The 21755-nt window shown below is 35.7% G+C and overlaps 1 protein-coding gene across 1 annotated transcript in view; it reads right to left on the bottom strand.

Annotated features, from left to right (window-relative positions):
• The window catches only part of LOC144222947 (contactin-1-like), an 80493-nt gene that overhangs the window by 36841 nt on the left and 21897 nt on the right, over positions 1–21755 (bottom strand). The window contains exons 3-7 of the mRNA XM_077753657.1: positions 21375–21445; positions 17081–17315; positions 14239–14342; positions 3286–3472; positions 716–828 (exon numbers count right to left, since the gene is read on the bottom strand). Coding sequence (XP_077609783.1) covers positions 716–828; positions 3286–3472; positions 14239–14342; positions 17081–17315; positions 21375–21445 — 710 coding nt within the window. The remainder of the gene's footprint in view (positions 1–715; positions 829–3285; positions 3473–14238; positions 14343–17080; positions 17316–21374; positions 21446–21755) is intronic.

Here is a 21755-nt window from a genome sequence, read left to right as displayed (position 1 = left end):
TCTTGTAGTCTTAAACATTGCCTTAGAACTAAATATTTTCATGCTATTCCCAAATTTTGGTATCCAATAAAAATGTGTGATATAGAGAATATATGGAAATAATTTTTTTTCCTTTTTTTGTTCATTTATGGAATGTAACTCAATACACCCAAGTTCACTGTGTGCCAGGCAACACTATCTTAATCATTGCCAAACAAAAATGGATTTTTTCTCCTCTTTATGCACTGATTATTTTAACAACTCTATTCTTTAAACTGGTTATTCTACCTATCTTGCTCACTTGACATAGAATTTTTGTAGAACTCAATGAAACATTTTTTTTTAATGTTTTATTTATTTCTAGGAGAGAGAGAGACAGTGTGAACAGGGGAAGGTCAGAGAGAGAGGGAGTCACAGACCGAAACAGGCTCCAGGCTCCGAGCTGGCAGTCAGCACAGAGCCCGACGCAGGGCTCAAACCCAGGAACCGTGAGATCATGACCTAAGCGAAAGTCGGACGCTTAACCGACTAAGCCACCCAGGCGCCCCTGTAGAACTCAATGAAGATCTTTTCTCATTTCAAAACTTATCACAGTACTATGTCATCTGATTCTACTATACAGCTGGAATAGGAAAGTTGGATGGGTTTTGCTGAAAAAACATCATTCAAGTTCAGACATCAATCACTCTGTAAGAATAAAGCCTGTGTGGGGAAAATCCAGTAATCTTTTACATACCTTATATCCTGTCACCGTAGATTCATTTGATAGTGCGACCACATGATCCCAGGTGATTATGTAGCGTGAACCAGACCTTATGGAACTGATGATCCTTGGGGGCTGGCTCGGCGCTGTGGGAAGTAATAATATGCAAGTGACAGCCACCGTATCCAACTTGAATTCTGCCAACTGCCTCTAGTCAGTGATGATAATGATGTGACGACAACAGCTAATTTTGAGGAGTGCTTACTACATGCCAGGCACTATGCTCAGCACTTTATATCATACATGGGTTCATTTAATGTACCCATGACCCTGTGAGGTCGGTAATATAACTATCTTTTATTCTCTTCTCATTATTCTTTACTTGGGTTTCTTTCTCCACCAGTCTTCTGTAACTCTTGTTTTCAAGGCCATCAATTATCTCCAGTTGACCAAATAATGCCAGGTTTTATTCTTCAGACTTAATATCTTTGTAGCATTCCACAGAGTTCACCTTCTAATCCCTTTCTGAATTTCATTCTTTTCTTAAATACGTGATCTCTCAGCATCTGGGTCTCCTACCTCTCAGGCTGCCCCTTCTCATTAACCATCCTGTGCCAGCTCCATGTCCTCTGCCTAATTTCTAGATGTTGGCATGACCTAGGACTTGTTCCTGAGCACCCTTCTCTCCCCTTTATCTATGTATCTTCCCTAAATCTGATATCTGGGCCTATGGCTTTAAGAAGTCACAATTTTTTTTCAGGTGTAATCTTTCTCTTGACCTCTAGACATATGTGTCCAATTGTCTCTCTCTATTTAAATGTCTACAAGACTTCTCAAATGTAATCAAGATGGAACATTGCCATATACTCCCAAATCTGCCTATGGTCTTTCCCATCTTTGGCAAATGGTACAAGAGAATCCTCAGTTTCTGAATCAAAAATACAATACTCAGTCTTCCATTCCATCTATGCCAACATCGAAATCAGTACCAAGTTGTCAACTCTTTCTGCAGAAAAATTTCTACTTCTCTTTATATCCATTATCACATAGTTTTGGTCACCATCATTTCTCCCCTTGACATCTAAAGCCATCCCCTAATTGGCTCTTTTGTGTTTACTGTTAATCCACCACCACCATTGTCTATCCAAAAGCCAGAATGATTTTTTTCAAGCATAACTTAAATATCCTTCTCTGCCTTAATCTCCCAATGGCTCTTACCAGACTTAGAAAAAACTTTAATCCCTAGCATGACCTACAACTACAAGGCTCTTCATATTTCAAGCTCAGCACACTTACTCTTTCTCACCTCCAGCCTACATCCCGGCCCAATTGGTCTTTCTACACCAATGGAATACCAAACTATTCCCACCCTTAGGCTTTACCCTAGTTACTTTACCTACCTGACACAGTCCCTTTCCTGACAGTCATCACATAGTGGGTCCTTCTTATGATTCATATACTCATATATGACTCCAGTGGGATCTTCTCAAAGAAGCTTTTCCTGACCACTCAATTGGAATTCATCTTCCATCCAAGTCAATTTCCATTTTATTATCTGTTTATCCACTTTATTGCCCTGTCATCTGATATTAACATTCATATTGATTTGTCAGGTTTTTTGTTGTTGTTATTGTTGTTTTTAATGTCCTTCCATTAGGCTGTGAATCCCCTAAGAAGAGGCTCTGGATTTGGCTTGATCCCTTCTGTATTCTTAATGTCTAGAACAGTGATAGGCACATAGCATACTTTTGATGAAGGAATAAATGGAAAAAAGAATAAAGGGATGGATGCTCCTTTTACAAATTACAAAACTAAGGTTTAAATGTGGCAGGTAATTTGTCTCCTGGCACACATTTAGTAAGTGGAAAATACATATCTGAGGCCCATGTCTAATACTAAAGCCTGGTATCTTACCACCATGTTTTGCTATCTTTTCCCCAAGTGAATTTCATAAATTTCTAAACCCCAGTACTGTTCATGTCTTTATATTCTTGAAAATCTCCCTAGAGGCTCAAATATACATTCTCTTCTTCTATATATTCAACTTGAGTTCAAGAAGGAGATATCAAAGCAAAGCCAGGGAGGTGAGAATGACTAGAAGATTTAAGCAGGATGGGCTGTCTTGTTGTATAAACAAGGAGTACATATGGTAATAAAAGATGAAACATAATGCTACAACATTTAACTCACATTTGCAACTGTGCAATGATGAAGGTTTATATAAAAAAAGTATAGAAAATAACAGAATTTTAACATTCTCATACTACATGCTATTTATGCAGTCCTTTGTTAAAAATAATAACAGAATACAAATTGATTATTTAATGACACAAAACTTACAAAGAGAGGCTCTGTAATATTATTTCTATAGTGGGACATTAAATGTGTGAAGGCATTCTCCACATTTTTTTATCACCTATAATAACTAACAATGATTTTTTGTTTGTTTGTTTGTTTTAAATCTTGGGTGATTGTAAAGAATAAAATTTTAAATTCAATGTGCTAAGACCGCTAGGTAGTAAATTTCTCTCAGATGTAACTTGCATCGTGACCAGATGGACTGGTAGCTTTTGACGAGTCTATATGCAAATGTTGAGACTCACGTGCTTTCTTGGTGAAGGTCTCAATCATGTCACTGGGAGGTCCACACCCTGCGCTATTGCAGGCCCTGACTTCCACAAAGTACTGGGTGTCGGGCAGAAGGTTCTCCAGCCTGGCCGAGTATTCTTGGCTGGTGACTTGAACTCTGTGTGCAGCTGCTTCTTTGTCATGGGCAGCCCAATACCGAATCTGCAAGCATTCAAATTGACGAAGACTTTGTCATGATTCAGTGGCGAAAATCCTGTTCCCTTGCTCTGACACCGGTGATGTTGCCTGAGTGTCATACTCAAATGTTTCTTAAAGCTACTTACACTTCTATCGGTCTTAGAATATGGCAAGGCACATAATGTAGATCTATTAACGATGTCCAAGAAATCAAAGTCTCACCTCATGGCCTGAATGTTATCATTCTAACATAAAAAAGAAAAAAAGAAGAAACCAAAAACTTCTTCATATGATTATCTTCAAAATATAACACTGGTTTCTGTTTGGAAGTATGTCCATAATAATTTTTATCGTTTATTTCCTATTTTATTTCTGTTTATATAATATCAAATTTGTCATGGGTTATTGATAAAACAGTTTGACGGGAATATAACTTTGTTTTATAAAAACATTTATATCAACATGCAAGTGTAATAACTTTCTGCTAGCTCATTTTTGAAATATATATGCAAAATTATTTCCTTTGAACCTACATTGAAGCCAGATATCAAAGAAATATTATGTTTAATAGTTTAATTAGCTGAGGAACTTATTATCTTGAAAATAAATTTAATTTTAAAAATGTTATCTGTGATTAGAAATTATTATTTGTGGGGCCTCTGGGTGGCTCCGTCAGTTAAGCGTCTGACTTTGGCTCAGGTCATGATCTTAGGGTTATTTGAGTTTAAGTCTCACATCGGGCTCTGTGCTGACAGCTCAGAGGATGGAGCCTACTTCAGAATCTGTATCTTCCTCTCTCTCTGTCCCTCCCTCATTCACACTCTGTCTCTCTCTCAAAAAAACATTTAAAACATTGGGGTACACGTGCTCCTATGCATCAGCATTTCTGTATCCCTTGGGTAAATTCCTAGCAGTGCTATTGCTGGGTCATAGGGGAGTTCTAGTGTTAGTTTCCTGAGGAACCTCCACACTGTTTTCCAGAGGGGCTGCACCAGTTTACATTCCCACCAACAGTGTAGGAGGGTTATGCTGAGCGAAATAAGTCAGGCAGAGAAGGACAAATATCATATGTTTGCACGTATAGGAGGATTAGGAGGAACTTGACGGAGGAACAAGGGGGAGAAGAAGGGCGGAAATGGTGGGGGAAAGGGAGAGAGGCAAACCATGAGAGACTCTTGAATGCTGACAAAAACTGAGGACTGATGGAGGTGGGGGGAGGGGGGATGGGCATGGAGGAGGACACTTGTGGGGATGAGCACTGAGTGTTATGTGGAAACTAATTTGACAACAAACTATTTGTAAAAAAAAAAAAAAAACACATTTAAAAAAAGGAAAGAAATGATTACTTATCTCAACCAATGTATTAATGACACTCTTCCTTGCCTCTTAAAGTTTAAGTAAAAAATTGGGAATTATAATTTCCATCCTTCTAATAAGACTATTTTATTGGTTAGAAATTTCTATATCTGGGGCGCCTGGTTGGCTCAGTTGGTTAAGTGTCCAACTTCGGCTCAGGTCATGATCTCACAGTTCATGGGTTCAAGCCCTGTGTCAGGCTCTGTGATGACAGCTAGCTCAGAGCCTGGAGCCTGTTTCAGATTCTGTGTCCCCCTCTCTCTCTGATCCTCCCCTGCTCATGCTGTCTCTGTCTCTCTCTCTCTGAGAAATAAATAAAATATAAAAAATAAATAAAGAAATTTCTATAAGGTGTATCTAAGGTATAAACAAAATGCTTATAAATATATTGATATTTTATATATTTTACATTCCCTGGCTATAAAATAATGGAAATTTGATTTCACAAATACGCAAAGTGCCTAGACAATTAATTAGACATCTAATATTTAAATAATCTTGAATGATTCATTTACATAAATCAAATGAAACCATTATAAAATAGAACTAGATGGCTCCAATTGGTAACAAAGTAAGGTTTATATGTAGAATGAGCACATTTCAGAACAACTAGTTACTAAATTGCTAATTGGTTTCCTTTGCAATGATTTTATTTTGTTTACTAGTATTCATTTTGATCTCCTTGGCATTTCTGTCATCTGACCAGAAGGATGGCCTCAGAACCAAGGAACTAGAATTGCACCAAATGTCTCCAGAGGCAGATCTCAGTTGGCACACAAAAGACGTGCTAAGGAGGGGAGCCTCCTCGAGAAGATATGTTTCGGATTCTGAAAAGGGTTCAGGTAGTGAGTACATTCTCTGGGAAGAAAGACAATGGCCTACATTTTAGTGGGCACTTGAACTAAATAGTACATAAGGCCTTTTCTACTGCTTGACTAATGATAAATAAAATAAAAATTTATATTCTAATGAAATGCCAGGAACTCAAGTAGGATTATCCGTATACATTATCTTCATAATAAATCTAGAATGTTTTTTAGCAATCAAAACAAATCCATGAGGTTGATGCATTTTTATATACATGCTTGTTGACTGAGAGGTAGACCACATTTTAAAATGTTCATTCAATTATAACAACTTTTCTATCATCCAGATTAAAGAGCAGAAGATTTTAAGCCAGATTAATATCATAAAGGTTATTTCTAGAAGACAAACACTATGTAGTAAACTGAGGAATTAAAGTGATGAAATTTTTCTGGCTTCTTACTCAGATTTCCATGAGGCATTTTGGCAATATAAAAGAAAAGAACAAAGTTTTCCTTAAGGTACTATTTGTATCTATATCTAAAATGACAAATGACTTCATTCATTTAATTTTAGCATGGATCTGTGTGGTCAATCTCCATTAAAATTCACAATAGGGGTTCCTGTGTGGCTCAGTCAGTTAAGTGTCCAACTTCAGCTCAGGTGATGATCTCATCATTTGTGAGTTCAAGCTCTGCACTGGGCTCTGTGAGGATAGCTCAGAGCCTGGAGCCTGCTTTGGACTCTGTCTTCCTCTGTCTCTATCATCCCCTACTTGTGCTCGGTCTGTCTGTCTGTCTCTCTCTCTTAAAAATAAGTAAACATTAAAAAATTATAATTCACAATAAATTAAAATGGTGACTTAGCTATGCCTTTGTAACCAGGGAGCAGAAAGAATTACTGAATGTGCCAAATAGTCCATGATTTCCTTATTTTAGAATATGAGATTTGTTTGAACTTTTCACACTATAGTTAATCTTTACAGATGAAAGCATCTGAGACAAAGTGATTCGATTTCATAATCTGTCTCTCCTTAAAATATATGTTTACATAACACTTATAATGTTTTCAAAGTATACTCATGTAAATAGTAGATAGATACATGTGAGATATGGCATCATCTTTTTTCTCTGAACTAGCCACTGGCCATGCACTTCATTTCCAAACAGATAATAAATTTGGGCTATTGCATCTTGATAGTCTCACTGAGTTTCTCCATGTGGTGAAACACCGACATTAATTTGTGAGCAAATTGCTTAGAGTGAAGGATGCAACCTGTAGTCATGGAACAGAGTAAATGTGTTGCTTTTCATTAATCACTAGGGAGATCAAAAGAGAGCCTAGATGAATGAGTGGAAAGGAATTATCACTGCTGGAAAATACATACACATATACATACATATAGCTGGTCTTGCATTATGGGTAGTAACCCATAAATTCATCTTCATATGCTGCACTAACATATAATGTATTTGTTTCTTTTTTAATGCTGTGGCATTATACAATTTTCTCTCTTTATCTACATGTTTCTATAATCCCCATAGCATCCTTTGTCTATCATAAAACTATCATAGGCAATTATGACTAATTAGATTGCCTCATGACTTGTCTTTCTCCACTTCTACTAAATTATAAGCTCTTTGAAGACAGGTATTTACTATCTACTTTTGACACTATGGGCACTGGACTACATTTGACGTATGATATATTTCATTCATTGAATGAAATATGAGCTATTAGGTACCCATTTTGTCCCACTTACTGTGCGAGGTGCGGGAACGCAGTGAACCCAGGCACACATGTTCTTTGCCATCATAGATCTTATTTTAAAAATGAAGGAAACGAGGTATCTGGATGGCTCAGTTGGTTAAGTATCTGACTTCGGCTCAGGTCATGATCTCGTGGTTCATGGGTTCGAGCCCCGTGTCGGGCTCTGTGCTGACAGTCAGCTCAGAGCCTGGAGCCTGTTTCAGATTGTGTGCCTCCCTCTCCCTCTGACCCTCCCCTGCTCATGCTGTCTCTGTCTCTCTCTCTCTCTCTCAGAAATAAATAAAACATTAAATTTTTTTTAAAGAAGGAATCAAAAGGTTTAAGTTCACATAAAATCACTAATATCTTTGAAAGAGAGATCTATCATTTTGTCCCCAAGAAAACTTAATCTTTACAAAAGTGTTAGGAAACTAAAGAACAAAGCCTTAGCAAAAGAATATTACACTTTCCATGAATTTGTGTGCTGCACTAATACTACTTTTGTACAGTGATTATATAGTTCTATCCCTTCTCAGAAATATTTAAGAAATTTGCAGGAAAAATGGCTCCTTTAACCTCATTTTCTCCAAAGAGTTTTAGGAAATGGAATGGATGTTACAATTACGGAAGTGCCTGAAGATACTTGCTCCATTTTTATTATTTTCTACTTCAGTAAATTAAAAAAATTTTTAACATTTATTTATTTTTGAAAGAGNAGTGTCCAACTTCAGCTCAGGTGATGATCTCATCATTTGTGAGTTCAAGCTCTGCACTGGGCTCTGTGAGGATAGCTCAGAGCCTGGAGCCTGCTTTGGACTCTGTCTTCCTCTGTCTCTATCATCCCCTACTTGTGCTCGGTCTGTCTGTCTGTCTCTCTCTCTTAAAAATAAGTAAACATTAAAAAATTATAATTCACAATAAATTAAAATGGTGACTTAGCTATGCCTTTGTAACCAGGGAGCAGAAAGAATTACTGAATGTGCCAAATAGTCCATGATTTCCTTATTTTAGAATATGAGATTTGTTTGAACTTTTCACACTATAGTTAATCTTTACAGATGAAAGCATCTGAGACAAAGTGATTCGATTTCATAATCTGTCTCTCCTTAAAATATATGTTTACATAACACTTATAATGTTTTCAAAGTATACTCATGTAAATAGTAGATAGATACATGTGAGATATGGCATCATCTTTTTTCTCTGAACTAGCCACTGGCCATGCACTTCATTTCCAAACAGATAATAAATTTGGGCTATTGCATCTTGATAGTCTCACTGAGTTTCTCCATGTGGTGAAACACCGACATTAATTTGTGAGCAAATTGCTTAGAGTGAAGGATGCAACCTGTAGTCATGGAACAGAGTAAATGTGTTGCTTTTCATTAATCACTAGGGAGATCAAAAGAGAGCCTAGATGAATGAGTGGAAAGGAATTATCACTGCTGGAAAATACATACACATATACATACATATAGCTGGTCTTGCATTATGGGTAGTAACCCATAAATTCATCTTCATATGCTGCACTAACATATAATGTATTTGTTTCTTTTTTAATGCTGTGGCATTATACAATTTTCTCTCTTTATCTACATGTTTCTATAATCCCCATAGCATCCTTTGTCTATCATAAAACTATCATAGGCAATTATGACTAATTAGATTGCCTCATGACTTGTCTTTCTCCACTTCTACTAAATTATAAGCTCTTTGAAGACAGGTATTTACTATCTACTTTTGACACTATGGGCACTGGACTACATTTGACGTATGATATATTTCATTCATTGAATGAAATATGAGCTATTAGGTACCCATTTTGTCCCACTTACTGTGCGAGGTGCGGGAACGCAGTGAACCCAGGCACACATGTTCTTTGCCATCATAGATCTTATTTTAAAAATGAAGGAAACGAGGTATCTGGATGGCTCAGTTGGTTAAGTATCTGACTTCGGCTCAGGTCATGATCTCGTGGTTCATGGGTTCGAGCCCCGTGTCGGGCTCTGTGCTGACAGTCAGCTCAGAGCCTGGAGCCTGTTTCAGATTGTGTGCCTCCCTCTCCCTCTGACCCTCCCCTGCTCATGCTGTCTCTGTCTCTCTCTCTCTCTCTCAGAAATAAATAAAACATTAAATTTTTTTTAAAGAAGGAATCAAAAGGTTTAAGTTCACATAAAATCACTAATATCTTTGAAAGAGAGATCTATCATTTTGTCCCCAAGAAAACTTAATCTTTACAAAAGTGTTAGGAAACTAAAGAACAAAGCCTTAGCAAAAGAATATTACACTTTCCATGAATTTGTGTGCTGCACTAATACTACTTTTGTACAGTGATTATATAGTTCTATCCCTTCTCAGAAATATTTAAGAAATTTGCAGGAAAAATGGCTCCTTTAACCTCATTTTCTCCAAAGAGTTTTAGGAAATGGAATGGATGTTACAATTACGGAAGTGCCTGAAGATACTTGCTCCATTTTTATTATTTTCTACTTCAGTAAATTAAAAAAATTTTTAACATTTATTTATTTTTGAAAGAGAGACAGAGACAGAGAGTGAGCGGGGGAGGGGCTGAAAGAGAAGGAGACACCGAATCCAAAGCAGGCTCCAGGCTCTGAGATATCAGTACAGAGCCCTGATGTGGGGCTCGAACTCACGAACCACAAGATCATGACCTGGGCTGAAGTTGCATGCGCAACCAACTGAGCCACCCAGATGCCCCTTCAGTAAACTTTTTTTTTTTTTAAAGTTTATTTATTTTGATTGAGAAATAGAGAGAAAGCATGGAAGAGGCAGAAAGAGAAAGAGAGGGAGAGAGAGAGAATCCCAAGTGGGTTCTGTGGATGTGGGTTATATCTCCTGAGCCAGGAGATCATGACATGAGCTGAAATCAAGAGTCAGAGTCAGATGCTTAAATGACTGAGCCACTCAGGCAGGTATCCCTTAAGTAAACTTTTGTATCAGATTTCTAAGTTCTGTCCTTTCAATTCTGAATATGCTGGAAAAAAATCATAATCATGTGACAAGTAAAGATTCTTTCATAAAGGGTTTAATACAGTATTTAGAAAACATTTAATATGGTTATTTAAGTGAAAAAATGAGACTCTGATACAATAAAGCTCAATCTCTAAAAGTATACAATATCTATATTATCACAATCTTAGACTACATTGGTTATTAGTATGTTCTATGGGAAAGGAATAGCAGTAATATAAATCATTCAAATCTGTATTCTTTCACCTTTTGAGAGCTATTTAAAATTCTTTTATTCCAGCCACTGGCAAAAGAACCAACCAATTCTATGGAGGCTTCACTTAAGTACTTCTCGTAAGGATGACCAGGTAGCATGTCACCTGTGCTAGTACTGCTAGCCCCTGACTCCCAGCCTCAGGTTGTATTTGATGCTGTGATGTGAAACTAGTCCCATAGTCCATGGAAGTGGGAGAGGAGGTGATGCTGATGGGGCCACTCTTAACCAATGGGGGGCAGCAGTGGATGAATGCTCCTCCCCCTTCCATCCCAGGTAGGGCAATTCTGAGCCACATTCTAAAGGTCCTCAAAGATCCCAAGAGATAGAGCACCAGTTGCCCACAGGGTTTGCCAAAAAGTTAGAGCTTCTTTGTATCCAAGCTCCCCCTTTTCCTGTTCACCTGTTTTTTCCTCATTGTTGCTCTACAGGATCATATTAAAACAAACAGATAAACAACACCAAAACACTACCTTCTCCCACACTTGTTTGTCTGACTTTGCTTTGGAGAGATCAAGATGAAGATAGCTGTCTTCTCCAAAATAAGAAAACGAAGCACTTCCTAAATATTATTTTATGCTCACCATAATCAATTAACCTTTAAAAAATTGAGTAGATTACTCAGGATTGATAATCTTTTAAGATAACTGCAAAACTGATTATCTGCATTAATCTCTGATTCAGCTGCTAAGAGTTTTTGCATTCATTATTCCTAATAGCATATTTTGCTTGTTTTCATTACGTTAAGTGGGTGTTGTACCTGCTGGGTGAACAAACTAAGTCTTTTGTGGATTCTGGGCAGGAGCTCAAAGCTCTAATATACCTTTCCTACACTGCAGGAAAAGTTAGTGGCATTAAGGTTAGGAGTGGGGAGCTCTTTAAACAGGCAAGAGGAAAAAATGAGTAGAACCTAACCACTCTACTGAGATACATTTTAAAACCACAGGGGAAGAGATTACTTTTAAACTCAATTGCTCACAGTTCTCATTTGAAATATCAGGAAATTAACCTTGAGATGGGGTCAATCACACAGGGCTCGGGCTTCTCCAGGTTTTTATTTTATTTTCTTAATGCGTTACTTTTTTTCCCTCTCTTTCTTTATAACTTACATTTTTGTAGGAAGTGCACTGGGGGATTAGTTTTCTCAGTCATCTATCTTGTTAAACCACTGGCTTCTCCCATCATATTTTAAAGTAGAAACAATAACCACATTATAGTCAGTCAAGCTACCCCCACCCAATACAAGGGCATTTTCTTACAGAAGAATAAATGTTACAGATATTCTCTTTTAAACTTTCATGGTTGTCTCTTTGATATTCAAGGTTCTGTGTCAAAGACTCAAAATGTTTTTAAGATAGAACTGGAAACAATAATTTTGTGATTTATGTCCAATATTTTTAATTTATTTGGAAAGGCAAGACCTAGGTTCAAATTTGGTTATGCCAATTATTACACAGACAAATATTTCCAAACTTCAAATTCTTTGTTTTTAAAACAGGGAGAATAATAATGCCTATTCTCTAGAATCATAGGGATTCAACACAATAAGCTTAGCTGTTTAGCATCATAAGGGCTCAACAAATGTTATCATTCTTATCATTAAAATGATCATCATCATCTTCATCACTGTCATTATCATAATATCATCATCATTATTATCATTGTCTTCAAATGTCCAAAGACATAGAACAGGGAAAGGCATAACATGTTTTCATTTCATTCAACACAACAGTTCTATTTCTCAGCTTTCTGGTGAGAAAACAAGGCTCAGAAAATTCAGATATATTTTACACCAAATTCTTCAGTGACAGAGCTATCAATGCACATCTGTGCTCAGAAAGAGATCTCACAATTTTCTACTTAATATGGAGTTACAAAAAAGTGAGGTATCTGTGAAACTAAATTCCTCAATGTCATACATTTGTCCTTGAGATTATCATTTGCAAAGATATTATCTGCTAACTATTATTTTTTGTGGACTACTTAATTGAAAATCCTTAACTGATGTTTACTTCCACTCAAAAAAGCTTATGTTCTGAATATTGCCTAAATTCACTGGTACCAATGCTAGGTCAATGTTTTAAACAAAGTAAAATATATATTTAACATCTTGATTCAATGAGTGAGTTATATATTAAATAATCTTTTTTCCTTTTTTTTTTTAACTTAAGAATGAATAACATGAAAGAAGAAAAAAATCCTATGGTCCAAGATGACTTTCAAGCTCCAAATGCTAATGTCCTCTCTCAAGGATGCTTGGGCTTGTTTCCTAGAGGGGTTTGTAATGCCCAGTGAATTTCTCAATTTTTCCCATTCCTTTTCTATGAACTGTAAATGTAATTGTCAATTTAATAAGTTATGAATATTGTTCTTCCAGTTCACTCTTACCATTCCACTCTTTTCATAAGAACACTTGCAAAGATTATCTGAAGATACTTTGAGATGTGCCCAAATCATAAAATATGTTACCAAAAAAAAAAAAAAAAAAAAAAAAAAAACTCCCTGATATTTTACATGTTTAAAACTTAAAACCTTAGGTTGGTTTTGTGGTCACATCTCATAAAAATGGGTTTGAGAAGGCCAGTTTGTAACACATGATTTAATTATACTTGTAGCTCTATTTGGTCTGAGTACCTGTTTAGGGCCTACCCTGCGCCCAGCACTGTTCTTGGCACTGAGAGCAAAACAGACAAAATTCTGTCCTCAAGGAGCTNAAGAGAATTGAGAGGGCAAGTTGACTGTGTGGGCAGTTCACTGTCTGTGGCTGTGAAAGGGCATTCACTCCTAAAACAGAGAGGAATCTGTGGTTTGGCATAAAGCCTGAACTTTGAATCATCAAAGCTGAATTGTAGATACTGCTCTGACACTTAATTTGTGCTGAGGCAACTTGTTGAATTTCTGGCATCCATTTGCTCATCTGCAAAGATTGGATGTTGCCAATTCCTCTTAATTTTCACTCTATGTGCTTACGCATATGAGATGATGTCACATTTCCTGCACAATCCAGTCTAAATTTTGCTAGCATTGTATTAAAGACCCACACTATCATTCTAGCTTCAGTTTTCCAGGTCTTCTTCCTTTCAACTAAGACAAATCTTCCCCTTTCTATCTGGTGAATTCCTACTAGTCTTTTAAGACTCAACTCAAGTAAAATTTCCTTTGGGACATTTTGAATGTTGCCAATTTTCTACCTACAAATAACTCCAAATATTTGTAGTTATTTCCTTTATAGGGACTGTTAGAAGTGGAAATGCCGAGACAAACAGAATAAACATTTTAAGAATGCTTCTACAAATTACCAAAATGGTTTCAAAAAAACTTAAAATTCGGCACTCATTTCATGAAATTGACTCAAGAGATCTTATTTAATCATGGGTGTTATTACCTTAGTTTTCATTTTAGCCAACTCTTTGTCAACACACAGGACTCTACATCTCTCCTTGATACACTAGTTAGGAACCTCCACCTTACTCTTAACAACTAGCTTATAAATGCCGAACATATTAGACAAAGAGATTACAGTATTAGTTACCACATAATCAATGGCCACAGAACATTCAAAGATACAACATATTTGAAAATGTATGCTAATAAATTAATGAATAAATGTATATAGTGTGATAAAAATTGAACTCACCTGATAGCTTTCCACTATTTTTTCTACAACATGATCCCAATGAACGGATATCTCAGAAGATGATAAGACTTTTACACCTACTTCTGTTGGGGCTTCACTGGGAGCTGAAATTTGATGAGAACATTACATTCTTATGTAGGATACTTATATTCAAACATAACCATTTGCTGTATGAATAGATTAAAATTACATTTTAATATTTTCAAGGAGTTTTCAAACTTGTAAAATAAAATAAGACCAATAATTTTATTAGCTTTTTCTCTAGTTTCGCTAATATTATTTTATTTCATAGTCAGCAATGATATATGCACACACACGTAGTCATCTACCTGAATGTTAATATAGACTCATACACATGTACACACACACTTTTACAGAATATAAAAGCTTTCATGGATTTCTCCATTATCTGTGAGCAACAACGGTACTAATACTTTCTTGTATTTCTCCCTAGTAATCTGCATAAGAAAACCTGTGGATGCACATTAAATTCATTAGATTTAAATCAACTGTATATTATCAAAAATAGGGAATTTGGTATTTATTATTAAAAAGTTGTTCATTACAATTAATTTTCAATTTTCTCAACACTTAGTATTTACACAAGCTACAGATACACAAAAATATTTCACTCTTCCTCTTTTATGTTTAAGCTAAATTGTTTTTTTTCACTCCAGATCCTTTGAAACAAGTTGTGACATCCACTGCTTCTTGTGCTCAGGAAAGCTTTTATAAGTCTAATCTTCCAACTGGGCATCAAGTCAAGTATGTATCAAAAAAGGTCTCTGTTCAGTGAAAAATAAAAAAGTAATTTACATCCCTTATGAAAAAAAAACCACAAAGAAACTAAGCAAATCTTTAAACAAGAATGATCAATTTTTATTGTCTTTTTTTCACAAACTATAATCCTCTTCTACGTTAAAAATGTCCCACACATGAACATTGTTGCCTTTCTAAATCAAGGTAAACGTGTAGCAGTATGATTGATTTCTTAGCAGGAGAAGAAAAGACGAATGCTTATACAAGCTTCAGCACATGCAGGTTTTATGAGACTCATGAAACATTTAGGAAAGAAATATAATTAAGTGCAGATGGCCACGACTACAGAGATGACGAGCATGGCCCTTTGCCTGATTACTTTAGCATCAAATAAAGCAGTAAAAAATTGATATTGGGTGAGAAGATAACTTGTAAAATGCTTTCTGCTTTCATTTCTTCTGTGGGATGTACTCATATTGTTCAAACTGGTAACACGGAGTCAAGTTATTTTTCTATTGAATCAGAACATACATAGAGAATGTAAGATTTATTACTCAGGTCTGAAAATCCCTGACCTAACTATAAACTTAAAAAATTTTCCATTTTTTATTCTTTCTATGTATTCAGTTAACTAATTTAATAAATAAGTTAGTTATTTCTTATGTGTGTGAATGTGTGTGTGCACCTACATGCAAACTATATCCATATATATAAGACTGCCCTTCATGTTTGAGTTGTAAGTAAAGATCATGGAATGATGGGAATACACATTAAATTTTTAACAGTAGGAAAGCTAGTAACTTTATGACTGAAGAGCATATGTGAGTTCTATCTGATAGCTAAATGTATTTTGAAGTAAAAGTTATGGAAATTGGGCAAATGGATAGAGTGTTTTTCCTCAAAGAGATCAGAGGAATATCTCCTGTAGTTTTAAGTGCTCACATTCTTCCGTTTGTGCTTCTTGCACGTGTGTGAAGAGAACTTAACCAAGGACAAATGTGTCAGGTCAGAAGGCAACGGAATCTCCATTTGCTTTTTTAGCCATTAATTGTTTACTTAATGCTCGTGAGTACAGAGCTAGAATAAGGAGGTTTTATCTCTCTTTAGTAGGAAAACAATAAAAAAAAGGATAGAAATGTAAACAGAAAATCACAGAAATTGATGTCATTATCTTTAATCCAAAACTATATATTATTTAGCAAAGACATAGAAAGTCTTCAGGAGCATGTTCAGTTCAGTTAAAATTTCTAGAAAAACAAAGAGAACCAGTATCTATATACTTTTCCCTCTAAATAGTCCTCTAGACAAAATTTTCCTTTCCCAATAAAAAAAAATTCAACTGACTTTCTGGGGCACCTAGGTGTCTGAGTCGGTTAAGCATCTGACTTAGGCTCAGGTCATGATCTCGCAGTTTATGAGTTCGAACCCCGCGTATGGCTCTGTGCTGACAGCTCAAAGCCTGGAGGCTGCTTGAGATTCTGTGTCTCCCTCTCTCTCTCTGCCCCTCACCCACTCACACTCTGTCTCTGTGTCAAAAATAAACATTATAAGAAAATTTAACTGACTTTATGATTTGTTCTTCACAGAATTATTCCTAGATTCCCACTAATAAAATTTCAGCACTCTATTGAAATTACAAAGAAGTTACATAAAGGATATAATTATACAGTTTGGGGGTTAAAAAAGAGAGACTTTACTCCCAGAAAAGTATATGTTAAGGAACTTGTAAGTAGTAAGCGTTGTGAACGCACAGATATACTAAGGTACCAACCAAGTATGGAGAATTTCTGACTTCACAATTAGAATCAAGAGGTCAAAAACAGGGGTCCAAAGCCAATTATTTTAGTGGAGATTTCCTAACGATCGTGGACATGATCTGAAGGATGAAAAAGATTTTGGAGGTATTCTTATCTTTAAATGGATAGCATGACATTTTAGTTTGGATCAAAGTAATATTCATTTACTAAATGCTTAGTACTATGAAAAGATCTTAGCAAGTAAGGCCTGAAAGACAGCAAAAAGAATGCCAGCAGAAAAATTAGGTTTTTCTTCCCTCATCATGTTAGTAAGGTCTTTTACCTACCATCTTGTGCTGAATTAATGACTGCTGTGAGGCTGTAAGGTCCATCTCCTTTGTTGTTGAAGGCCTTAACTTTGACTTGAAATGCAGTGGAAGGGCGCATGGTCTCATCTTTATGGACATAGCGGCCAGTATCTGGATTAGTTACTGTAACTTTTTTCCATTCTTCCCCATCAAAAGGCTTAAATGCCACTATGTAACCAAAATTGTTGCCGTAGTGGTATTCTCTTGACAAAGGCTAAATAGAAATTGATATATTAAATAGGTTTAAGCAATATAGTTCATAGGGGAAAAAATCCAATGCAAACAATAGTAACAATGTGTCTTTGTAAAAATGTACCTAAAAAAACATGTTCATAGGTTAGTGCTGCCTGAAAATGCCAGGGCAAAAACATACCCAAACAAGAAGTGACTTTATTTACCAAGTATTTTCTTCCTGGAATATCTTAGGTGGGGGCTCCCACTCTGGGGCTTTTTACATTTAATTCCTTCTGCCCTGAATGCTCTCCCATACATCAGAAGGTAACTTTGTTGAGGTAAAAATGGCCTACTTGTGGTCTTCCCTGGCCACAAGATCTGTCATTTCAAGACCATTTCCATAATACCCCATACATCGCACCTCCCTGTTTTATTTTCTTCTCTGTAACACTACCATGATCCACAGTACATTATTTATTTATTTATCCACTTCATTGTCTTTCTCAACTACTAGAATATAAGTTTCAGGAGGGCAGAGTTTCTGTGAGTTTCATTTACTTTCATCCCTAGAACCTAGAAGAAAGCCTCAGGAAATATTTAAGAGAGTGCATAAGACTCTAGAATACCTGTCTTGTTATCAAACAGTAGACACTGGCCAGAGGATAAAAGAGAGAAGAGGAAGGAAGAGATGATACTGTCTTTATCTGGAGGAGGCTGGCTATGGGCCCCTGTCTGACACAGCACTGAAGAATGTGCTCTGTTTGGCATTATTTCCTGAGTTTCTTATCTTTACACATGTCACCTGCCCAATAAGGAAGTTCATGTCAGCTTTAACAAGTCATTATTTATAAATAATGACAAACCTAGTTCTAGTAAATACTCATCACTTACTCTCTTTCAGTCAATAAGATAAATAAGCATATTGTGTATTTACTTTTTCACCAGAAAAATCAGTTATCTTGAGGAAGAACCATGAAGTAACTATACCACAGTTACTTGATCATACTTAAACAGGATGCTATAGAAACATACATCCTGAAGCATAATCTCAAGGATAAACATATTGTGATTTTTTAAAATTATTAGATAATATATAATCTAGTGTTTCATAGTAGTTTCAACATTTTTCTTATTGATAGTTATCTACGTGATTTTTGCAGATTAGAGTATACCAGGATCAACTTGAGTTTTCAAATCCCAATGAAACTGGAAAAAATTAAAAAAAAAAAACCCTAGGGAAAAAAATTAATGATTCTTAGGTCATATCCCCAGAGACTTGATTTTAAATCTTTAGAATAGGATTTCTAATTATGAATTTTTGACAACCTTTCATTTTATCCTGAAACAGATACCACCTAATTTTTTTTAAAAGAGTAAAACATTCCTGGGGTGCCTGGGTGGCTCAGTCAGTTAAGCGTCTGACTTCAGCTCAGGTCATGATCTCACGGTATGTAGGTTTGAGCCCCGCGTCGGACTCTGTGCTGACAGGCAGCTCAGAGCCTGGAGCCTGCTTCGGATTCTGTGTCTCCCTCTCTCTCTGACCCTCCCCTGCTCACGCTGTCTCTCTCTCTCTCAGAAATAAATTAAACATGAAAAAATTTTAAAGTAAAATATTCTAATTTCTCTAATATCTACACTTATGTATGTTACATCGACTAAAACTTACAAATTAAATAACTTGATATTCAGCACTTTATTTCTAAATCTTACTTAATAATGTAACCTAAATGTCAAGAATAAAATATGATGACACAGCAGCTATTGAAGTCATTTTTTGCTAAATATCCACTTATTATTTAAATCAACTTGATTTCTAAAAAAGTAAAATCTATTATTGCATTTTGCACTTCTAAAAATCCCTTGGATCTGGGTTATACTCTTGGACTATCTGCAGTAATTAAACATTAGAGATATTTAATGGGTACACATGAAGCTATATAAACATGTTACCTAGATAAACATCAGATGTCTAATGCAGACAAGTTCATACTATCGCAGCCCTCTCCCCCACCAATATCTGTCTCGTTTCAAAAATCCAGATGACAGGCACTGTTTTTTAGACACTACGGTCTCCAAGACAGACCTCACCTTTGGGTCACAAAAGATTAACAAAACATTTTGGATGCCTCAATAACAAGTCCTTTGGTTGACTCCTGAGACACCATATTGTAATAGATTACACTAGGGATCAAGGTAAGTCTCAAGTAAGAAAGCAAACTTCAGTTTGAACACAGGTGCTAATACAAAAGTTTTTAAACTAAAAACTTTTCTCTGGGGTTTTGAATGCTCAGAAAAATGTTATAAAGTAAAATTGGGTTATTGCACCACAGTGAGCTCAAAACCTATCTGGAATCAAATAGCAGAATGTCAGTTTAATCTTTTAGGCCAGCAGATCCCTTAGCATCCAGGATAAATTTTCGCACAGGAACTGTACACTAAGCCATAGCAACCCAGGTAAAATCTGATTTGCATCTGAGAAAAAAATACTTTTATTAATTTATTTTTGCTTGTGCTTTGAGCTTTGATTTTTTTTCCTCTTTTCTTTTTTTTAAGTAAAGTTACATTTTGGATAGGGGATTGTGAAATGAACAATTTTCATGAAGAAAAGTCATTATGAGTTTGGCAGATACTCCGGAAATAGATGCCTACTGGAAGTTCAAGTTGGATAAAACTTGAAGATAAAATTTGTCTTTCAAAAATGCAATTACAAATGTCATGAAAATATGTTGAAATGAAAGTTAGTATTGCCTTATTCTGTGCAAACAAAATAACAAAATCTCAAGGAGTTGAAACACAAAAATTGCATGCAAAATAACATTAAGTTTAAAAATGAATTATACAAATTTTAGGACATCATATGTAAATTAGAAAGACCACCCCAAAATGTCAATTTGGGTGATTTCTGACTTGTGTGATCATGAGTAAGTTTTGTTTACATAATAATTTACCAATGGAACTGTCATTCATTTTTAAAATTGGCTTTCTAACTTAAAAAGTTATTTTTACAAAACAAACAAAAGAAGAACACCCCCGCAGTAGAAATATTACCATAATAATGGAAATGGTGTTTGGACCAGCTGAGATTATATTACTAATGTGTAAATAGACAAGGAAAAATACATCCCTTTAGTGTACTGCACAAGAGCAGTGCTGAACAACATCCAGGCTCCTTCTGGATAAATGTTCCCCAGTTGAACACCCAATTATTCCAGCAGCTTTTGCTGAAAAGTTTTTCTTTGCTCTCAGTGTTATTGCTTTGGAGCCTCTGTTGCAGATTAATTGATTATATGAGTGTGAGTCTATTTCTGGGCTCTCTATTGCATGATAGAGATATGCCAATATGATTGAGTAATAGATTGATTTGTGAAACCAACTTTGCATTGATGGGATAAACTCTACTTTGTCATAGTGTGTCATTCTTTTAGTATTTTGCTGGGTTTAATTTACCAACATTTTGTTAAGTTTTGCATCTATGGTTATAAAGGGAATTTCTTCGTTATTCTATTTTAAAATAAAATTCATCTCATTTATATTAAAATACATTGTGAACAACTTATTTGTTTCACCAAAAATAACAGCAACAACTTTTATACTGTTATTATATAAACCACAAATTCCCATTTTTCTCTAGGTAATTCCTGTAAACCAAAAAAGGTGATAGATATGGTCATACAAAGAAAACCAACAGCCAGTATCCTTGGCCGCTGATTCTATCTTGACCATGAATAAACGTGTTCAATGTATACTCACTAGAAAGCTTATGACTGAGTTAAGGTATAAATCAACAAGTGAGTGTAGATAACAACCATATACAGAACAAAGTGGATTGCTTTTCATTCAAATTTCAATTTTCTCTTTATGCTCACTTAATGGAGACCAAATCTAAACTGAAATCTCTGGTGAACTCAGTTTCTTCTACTTGTTGATAATTTCCCTGTTGCCAATTTGAATTTTGTAAATTATATTTAAACAAAACAAAACAAAAAACAGCTTATGATGGGCATTGTCTTTTATTTCACATTATGTCAGGAAACAAAATGGGTTTTAGATTAAGTGTAGGTAAAGCCGTCTAGAATATATGCAACTTATTTATACTTACCACCCATGTTATCGTCAGTTCTCTGTTGCTTCCACCTCCACCTCCTACATCTGAAGGAGCCACATTAGGTGCTGAAACAAACAAACAAATAAACAAAACAATAAAAAATGAGGTTACATAATTTTTTTTCTGGCACTAGAGTTCTTATTTACTCCCAAACCATGATTTTTAAAATTTTTTTAATGTTTTATTTATTTCTAGGAAAGAGAGAGAGACAGCATGAGCAGGGGAGGGTCAGAGAGAGAGGGAATCACAGACTCTGAAACAGGCTCCAGGCTCTGAGCTGGCAGTCAGCACAGAGCCCGACGCGGGGCTCGAACCCACGAACCGCGAGATCATGACCTAAGCGAAAGTCGTACGCTTAACCGACTAAGCCACCCA

Source organism: Crocuta crocuta, unplaced genomic scaffold (assembly GCF_008692635.1).
Source record: "Crocuta crocuta isolate KB4526 unplaced genomic scaffold, BGI_CrCroc_1.0 scaffold30, whole genome shotgun sequence".
In the NCBI taxonomy this organism is placed as follows: Eukaryota; Metazoa; Chordata; class Mammalia; order Carnivora; family Hyaenidae; genus Crocuta; species Crocuta crocuta.
This window is presented reverse-complemented; position numbering and strand designations above follow the sequence as displayed.